The sequence below is a fragment of the Syzygium oleosum genome, unplaced genomic scaffold (genome assembly GCF_021117445.2).
Source record: "Syzygium oleosum isolate NSW1041296 unplaced genomic scaffold, Sole_v2.1 Sole_v2.10, whole genome shotgun sequence".
Taxonomy (NCBI): domain Eukaryota; kingdom Viridiplantae; phylum Streptophyta; class Magnoliopsida; order Myrtales; family Myrtaceae; genus Syzygium; species Syzygium oleosum.
The window spans coordinates 10,199,360-10,207,546 of NW_026607494.1; the positions used below are offsets into that span (position 1 = coordinate 10,199,360).

The 8,187-nt window shown below is 39.6% G+C and overlaps 1 protein-coding gene across 1 annotated transcript; it reads left to right on the forward strand.

Annotated features, from left to right (window-relative positions):
• On the forward strand, positions 1-5,812 carry LOC115663579 (protein DOWNY MILDEW RESISTANCE 6-like). The gene is made up of 4 exons (XM_030585571.2): positions 1-418; positions 907-1,154; positions 4,628-4,952; positions 5,427-5,812. The coding sequence occupies exons 1-4, from the start codon at positions 221-223 to the stop codon at positions 5,673-5,675; spliced, it is 1,020 nt and encodes a 339-aa protein (XP_030441431.1). The 5' UTR covers positions 1-220; the 3' UTR covers positions 5,676-5,812.
• Positions 5,813-8,187: the final 2,375 nt, after the last annotated feature.

An 8,187-nucleotide genomic window follows, 5' to 3' on the forward strand; every position in this document is an offset into this window, starting at 1 on the left:
GTCTGAAAAGTGGGGCTCATTATTGCCACGTGTCCGTCTCTGGATGGGTCAATGCATATCCTACACACAGTATTGAATGCACCTAATATTTTCTCATCCTGCTCCATAAATATACACACAACCTTCTCGGAAGCTCACCAAAGCCAGCCATACCCACAAACTCTAAAGGAGCAGAATTCATTTATCTGTTTCTGTGGTGTCGTTGGTCATTAACTTGCGCATGGAAGCTAAAATCATATCCAGCGGCACTCGGTTCACGACGTTGCCGAGAAGCTACGTGAGATCAGAATCCGATCGTCCTCGCCTCTCCGAAGTGTCTGCCTTTGAACATGTCCCAATCATTGACTTGGGTTGCGATGACAGATCCCAAGTCGTTCGCCAAATTGGCGATGCTTGCAGATTTTACGGTTTTTTCCAGGTGAAACTCATTTGTGATCTTTCATTCGCTTTGTTAAGGAGTCAGTTGAAGAGTCTCACGACCACCTAATTTGAATTTAGGCACATTTATTAGCGTTCTACTTCATCTATAGACTTAAGCTTTTTATAAGAAAAGTCATTGTGACTATGGTATCTCGATTAGTCGGACCGTGGCCCTTTCATTTGATCATTTTGCGCCTGGACCTGATTCTCGGCGTTGCTCCCCTATGCTTGGATTACATGTGTCCTAACACGGCCTCGTCTCGCGGTTATTCATCCAATCCGCAATACCCTATCGAAGGCAGCTTTTATCATCCGATTGAATATATCACACACTTAAAGATACGAAAAGTGTCGAGGATCTCACTTGACATAATGATGTGATATAAGCAAGCTTTAAAAAGATATCGTATTCTCATCCCTTGGTAATAATATATATACACTAGAAAATTTTGATTTGGGACTCGGGGGTGTCGTGGTCTTAATTAGGTGATCAACCATGGAGTGTCGACAGAAGCGGTGGAGAGGTTGCAAGAGGTGGCGGGAGAGTTCTTCCGCCTGCCGGTAGAAGAGAAAATGAAACTTTATTCGGAGGATCCTACGAAGACGATGAGATTGTCCACCAGTTTCAATGTGACGAAAGAGACGGTTCACAACTGGACAGACTATCTCAGGCTCCATTGTCACCCCCTTGACAAGTATACCGAAGAGTGGCCCTCCAATCCTCCTACTTTCAAGTATCTCTCTCTCTCTCTCTCTCTCTCTCTCTCTCTCATTTTAAGAACATAATGACCTGTGACGTTATCTACATGCAATCGTAACTGAAAGTTCAGTACTGTCAAAATTTAAAACCCACTAATCAAAAGAATGATTTGAGATTGAAATAAAAAAAACCAATGTGGCCATGAATTTCTTAACTTTTAAACGACTTGGCTTTCCTGAAAGCGGAGTGCACAGGGAGTCAACAGGTATGCGATATGCATTGTGTAGAAAAAGGGAAAAGAATGTGCTCATACTCGAGAAAAGGACGAAGAGTCCCACTCGTGAAACATGAGGTCTTTTTTTGTACTTCTCCAAGAAAGATTTAGACAATTGTTTAAGGTTGAGTGCACAATCTTTATCAGAAAATAAAAAAACGCATTGAAGACACCGATACCTATTATAGTCGAGGTTTCGAGTTAAATTCCCGGCACTCTCTTCCTATCTGTTTAAGCATTTTTTCCCTCCTCGAAATGTCACGGGCTTCGATAATTCCACACCCACATGAATCGACTGTCAATAGGCTTTATCGTCTTATTGGTTTGCGCCACTTTTTTCTCTTCACTATCCCACCACTTTTGGTCTCGACCACAAAAATGAGTGAGAGTTGTTGTCAGATGGAAGATTCTGCCGTGGAATTGGTATGTGCTGCTTCGAAGTAGCGGTAGGGACAACCACCGAAAATGCATTAAAATAAAGAGGAGAAAATAGACGGCCGGAACGTTGACTCGGTTGTCGGTCCTTACATGAGAATGGTGGTCATATTGCGCTCTTGTACCAAGTCGCGATGACGTGATATCGAGTGCTCTAAGGAATGAGCATGAGCTAAAAGAGGGTTAAAGATGTTCTATCTTCGTATTAGTACGTCTTGATTACTTGTACCATTTGCTAGGATATCTAAATATTAATAATGTTTAACTATTGTAACACCATTGATTATTTAAGAATATTTTCTTGCTTAAAAAAAAGAAAAAAACGGATGAGAAGTATTGCTATTGAAATATCGTCAATCATGGAGTGTAATGTGAACGGACCACTATTGTATTTTGTCCTATGGTTAGATTCCCTCAATCAATGGTAACGCAAGTTGGAAAAATAATAGAAAAACCCAAATCTACCTGACGTCAGCCTCCTACGTCCTGATGCTGATGTCATAATTCATCTACCCTACGTTCAATTTTCTATCACATGCAAAATACTGTCCTTCAAGTATACTTTAGTTTCTTCTTTACCCTTCTATCATTGGTTGAATATTCAGTACTTGAGAACCCATTAGAGTCGAGCCAATTTTCCATTTCCTTTACTTTTAGGTTTCGGAAAACATAAAAAAAGAGGTACTAATGGAATATCCAAATTGTACCTAAATCTAATTAAACAAAAGGGTTGGGGGTATAACATTAATTTCAGAAATGTAGAAAAGGAGCAGTGTCAAATTTTCAAAAGTGATCAAGAAACGTAGCTTCTTTGTCTATATGATGTTGGCATATTGTGTCTACATGATGTCGGCCTATAATTGTCACCATGTGAAATCCATTTTCAATTCGTTTATTGTCCCCAAGTTCAATGATGTTAGGCTTCAAAGAGAGAGGATTCACATGGAGATAAAAAGTATGGTAGGGAAGGTCCCATTAGTCTTTTTGAAACTGACGCACTGAGCTCTACATATTCTCGTTCACATGATGTGTGTGTCGATCGGAAAATCAATCTCTGATCGAGAATTCAAACATTGGAAAGTTAGATCACGACAAAGGTATCTATGATAAGAATTCCTATGTAGGGCATTCATCTAATCGTGACTAGTCAACTCAACGTCCTTGACTTTGGTGCTTACGCAGACTAAGAAACAGATGAAGCTGAGCTAGCAGATATATCCCCTAGGCCCCTAGGCATCTCATCTTGCTAAACAATATACCATAAATTAAGAAATAAATTGACTAAAAATATCAATTACGTCTATCCTTGATCGTAAGTTTGTCTTGACAAAGATGATGGATATTGCCGAATCAGCCGAAAGGAGAAAGGATACGTAAGGGATGAAATTTCTTTTACACTAGTCAGCATGCATTAACTCTCAAATATTGTTGTTAACTCCTAAGCTAGGCATGTGGATTAGGTTGATGACCATGGCATGAGCTCAAGTCATGATCTGCGGTCAAAGCAAGCCACTTAAATTGGCACACTTTACATTTATAAGCACGACTATATACAGTTAGATGCTCTCTAACTTTCTTCCGGAAATTAGACTTTGAATTGTCTAGAAGATGTCTGGTCTTAATTTTACAAAAGGGAAAGCTGCCGACGAGGTTAGGTGAAATTCAAGATGGAGAAAAATGGGTACACATTTAGAAGTGCGATGGTAGGTGGATGTTTAATCGGTCAATGTAATAGACTTTGTCACAACCTAGGGGGTGAGCAACTGAGCCGGTTTACAAGGGAGACCGATCTGGTTCTCGTTTCCAAAAATTAGGAGCTAGCCTTGAGAGGTTCGGTTCCCTATGCTATACCTTGAACCAGTTGGTTCTATTCAGGAACCTAGAACTTGTAAGGCCGGTTCCAAGGTGGAACCTAGAAGTCAAATCTAGAGTAGAAGCTAGAACCAAACCAGTTTTGAACCAATTTATCCCTAACCCCAAGTAAGTTCTTTTACTCTTTTCTAAAATAGAAAATATTTTTTGAAATTAAATATGTTGGACATATTATCCTCAAGAAGAAAGAATTGTATTCATGTGTAACACATCCATGTTGTACAAATTAATAAAAAGAAATAAAAATAAAAGAAAAAAAGAAGCCTTGGCAAGTTCTTGAATTGACCTTAGAACTGACCAATTCAGTTCAGGTCGGTTCCACGATCAACGGTTCTTAATTTCAAATATTAGGAATCAACCCCGACAAGGTAGAATCCAAGTTTAAGGTCTAGAATAATCTACTCACCTTATAACCGATCACCATAGTTGCAACCTAAAAGAGTGATGATCAGCATATGTTATCTTTTTATTAGATTATATTTTTTTCTTTCAGGCCTTCCATTTCTTTATTCTCAGTAGAAAAGCCAACCGTAGCCCACAAATAGCACAAGCACGCTTCAAAATTAGGCCCAGCATTAGCCTGAATGGCCAGAAGAGTTGAGTCCACTTCATCTTTAGTTGGATTAACTGAGGAGTCCAAGAATCGGTGGGGTTCCAGCTAAATTTTCTTCATTTCATTGTGATTGTCTTGTGTTTTTTTCCAATGTTCGTTGTATCGAGATTCCCCCAGATATGAACAAGAGGTGATCAATGGACAGGTTTGGAGGGACATGGACCAACCCTCATGAAACTTCAGGCCCCAATCTCACCCTTTAGTGAAAAAACTTTGAAATAACGTATAAGTGATTGTATCTGAAAGGCCTAGTCGAGCTACTAACCACTCATGTCTTGATAACTTTAATTGCCAACGTACGTGCTATCGATAGGGAGTTTGCGAGCAACTACTGTCGAGAAGTGCGAGGTCTTGGGTACAGACTTGAAGAGCTGATCTCGGAGAGCCTAGGGTTGGAGAAGGACACCATAAGGAACATCCTAGGAGAACAAGGACAACACATGGCCGTCAATTTCTACCCACCATGCCCAGAGCCAGAGCTCACGTACGGTCTCCCAGGCCACACTGACCCAAATGCACTCACCATTCTACTTCAAGATCTACATGTCACAGGCCTTCAGGTCCTCAAAGATGGCAAGTGGCTCGCCATTAATCCTCACCCTAATGCCTTTGTCATCAACGTCGGTGACCAATTACAGGTACTTTTGACGAAGTGGATTGAGTCAATCATATGTATCATGTGACTATTGCATGTCTTTTTCTGTTGCGGATGGAGTATAATTTGCACCATTAATATTATGTTGACTTAGCCAATCAAAGATCAATTCGAAATGTATATATATCTTTTCCATCCTTATCTATCGTGATTTATTTCTAACACTTTCAATATCTTGATCACTTGACTATAGTCTCTAGCAAGATGACATGTCTTGACTCTGTCGAAAAAGTAAACTTTAGAAAGAAGTGTGATCAGAGACGTATCTAGGTGGGGGAGATGGTGTGGGGGCCCCGCTTCCCCAGATTCAATTTTTTAAAGAAGTACCTTATGATTTATGATAAAATAGTTACTATTTCTTGAATATCCTAAGTATCTCTAATCTCAGCCCCTTCAAAAGTTTGGTCATAGATTCATCACTAAATGCAATGCTATCAATGTTGATGATGTATCACAGGCATTGAGTAATGGGAGGTACAAAAGTGTGTGCCACCGAGTCGTAGTGAACACTGACAAACCAAGAATGTCGATCGCGTCGTTCCTTTGCCCGAGTGACGACGCAATGATTAGCTCACCGTTATCGCTCCTAGAAGACGGGCATGGGCCCATTTATCGGGACTTCACATATGCAGAGTACTACAAGAAGTTCTGGAGCAGAAACTTGGATCAAGAACAGTGGCTTGAGCTCTTCAAGAACCAAACCTAAATGGCTTGAATTTATTTGTAATTTAATTTGAACCTTTCTTGTTGTTTCACTTGTCACAAAACTAATAAGAAGGAATAAAAATTCCTAAAGGCATAGACTATTTCATATTTTATATAAAAGTTTATCCTACTTTCCCGCGACATGTTGTTTAAACTTTACATAAAATTGATAGTTAAATACTACTGTGCTAATGCTAGATATGACATCCAACAGAGAATATAACATCCTCAAATTCAGTCCCCAGGAAATGGCTATAGATCAAGTTTGCCAAGAGATCAGGGATCGATCTTGGACGCGACACGTGCCCTACTCGTACCTGTAAGCAAGGAGATGAGACTCATTTATAAGCCTTCCAATCTTCCTACACCCTTGATTTTGCTAGATTTGAGTTGTAGATGAAATTTGGTGGCTTGCATGTGTGGTTCTTGATATTTATTGTGCATGAATAGGTATGACCAGACCTGAAAATGAAGTGCATGTGTGTTCTTCAGTTCTAAATGGGTGTTGTATGTCCATTCAAGTTGCTGGGTATGAGTTTTGTTGAATCAAATTTGGTGATTTTCCCATTCGGACTCAATTCTTGTTCTTGTTCTGGAAAATCCATATTTGGGCCCTTTGTACCTCTTCATTTTGTTATTTTTGTGGATAATTTTGTGGACCAAATTTCCAGAAATTTCCCCTTTAAAATTGTTTCAAATATCTTGAAGTTTAACATATTTTAATTTCATAATTTTTGTACTTGATATGAGTAGTACAAAAGCCTAGTTTTCAGATAGTACAAAACTGCCTAGAATGGGTATTTCTATGATGTTCACACTTTCTTAATTTTCTACAAACTTTTCTGAGCCGAGTTTGAACGAACTTCCTTCACAAAAGTTGTTGAGAACTTCTTTCTATATAACATATATAAATTTGGGAATTTTTGGAGGTTATTTGGATTCTGGAAAATGCTCACTTTGAGAAGCAAGGATTCTGTTCCAGCGAACTATTTTTAGTCTATCTTTGAGGTACTAAAAGTTGTGCTTAAAGAAAGATCTAGATTTTGTGTTCTTCATGGGAAATATTTGTTAAGGTCTTGTTTATGACATATTCAAATTTTAGAATTTTCGGAGTCCATTTACTGTGTTGTTAAGTTTGATTTCTAGAACTGTGCAAAAACTGCCGGGTTTTGCCGGATTGCAAAGATGCATAATTTTTTATATGAGAATATTGGAATTTCGATTTGATGTCTTCTTGAGACAAAATCTATACATTCTAAGCCTTCTAATAAGGATAATGGTTTCCTTGGCTGAGGTGTCCCTAAACTACTTGGGACATAATTACCTATTTTTGTGGCTTGACGAACGAGTTGTTTTGAAGACCAAGTTGCCTTAATTCCTATTGAAAGCTAGCCATTTAATGCAAGCTTATGTGTCCCTAAGAATTAAGGCTATCATTACCCTAAAACTTGGAGAGCAAGTTGGAGCGTCAAAACTTGGAGAGCAAGAACTTGGTGAACAAGTTAGAAGGTTTGCCTATAAATAGAGGCACCCCTCCTCTTTTCCTCACCACACACCACCTCTTCTTCCTTTCTCATCTCTCACTCTTACGTCTCTCTCTCTCTCCCTCACCCTCACACCGATCACCTCTCTCTCTCTCTCTCTCTCTCTCTCTCTCTCTCTCTCTCTCTCTCTCTCTCTCTCTCTCTCTCTCTCTCTCGCCCGCCGCCGCCGACCACTGTTTCCCCGTTCGACCCCCGTAGACGTTTTCTTGTGCTTGCAAGTGAGTGAATTCCCTAACACATGGATAGGGCGGTGTATTACGTGGTTGGAACGCAGCTTGGAAAGTTGTTATTGCTTGAAACGGTTTGTTCTTATGGGCGTTGGTTCTTGCTAGCAATATTCATGTGACCATTATTATTGTTGAGATGACTTTGTATTCAATGATGACGTACTTGTTCTTAAGTGAAATTTTCCGTGTGTACACCTATACAAGTTTGTGCTTGTTATTGTATGGTTTGCTCATGATTCATTTTGTTGAGAGTCAAGCACATCCCATGCATCAAAGAAAAGGTTCCCGTCGGCATTGAACGTGAAACATAGGCACGTCGGACCAGGGCCTCTCTTAGGCTTGGACAATATTGAGGAATATCGTTCCAATGTCAAGTTTGGTCTAGGTCGGTGCTAAAGCATAGCGATTCGAGTCTCGGGCCTTGATTCGTGCCCGGCATACCTATTTGTACTCAACCACGGTAAGTCATTTCATATACATGTTTTGCACGCCCTCGGGCTTCATTCTTGAATAGACTAAAAATGAAAAATAAGAACCAAAGTCTTGTTTGTTACCGCATGATCATACAAGGGACTAAACCGTCACTGATGGATTTCAGTTGTAAAGGAACCCCATATGAATTATTTTACGCTGTTCTTGAGCGTGGTTGCATGACGCTTGGATGCGGTAGTTTGTATGATATGTTGATGTTCATAACAATGCTTGTTGATTTACATGTATATATAACAACTAGAGCCTTGTA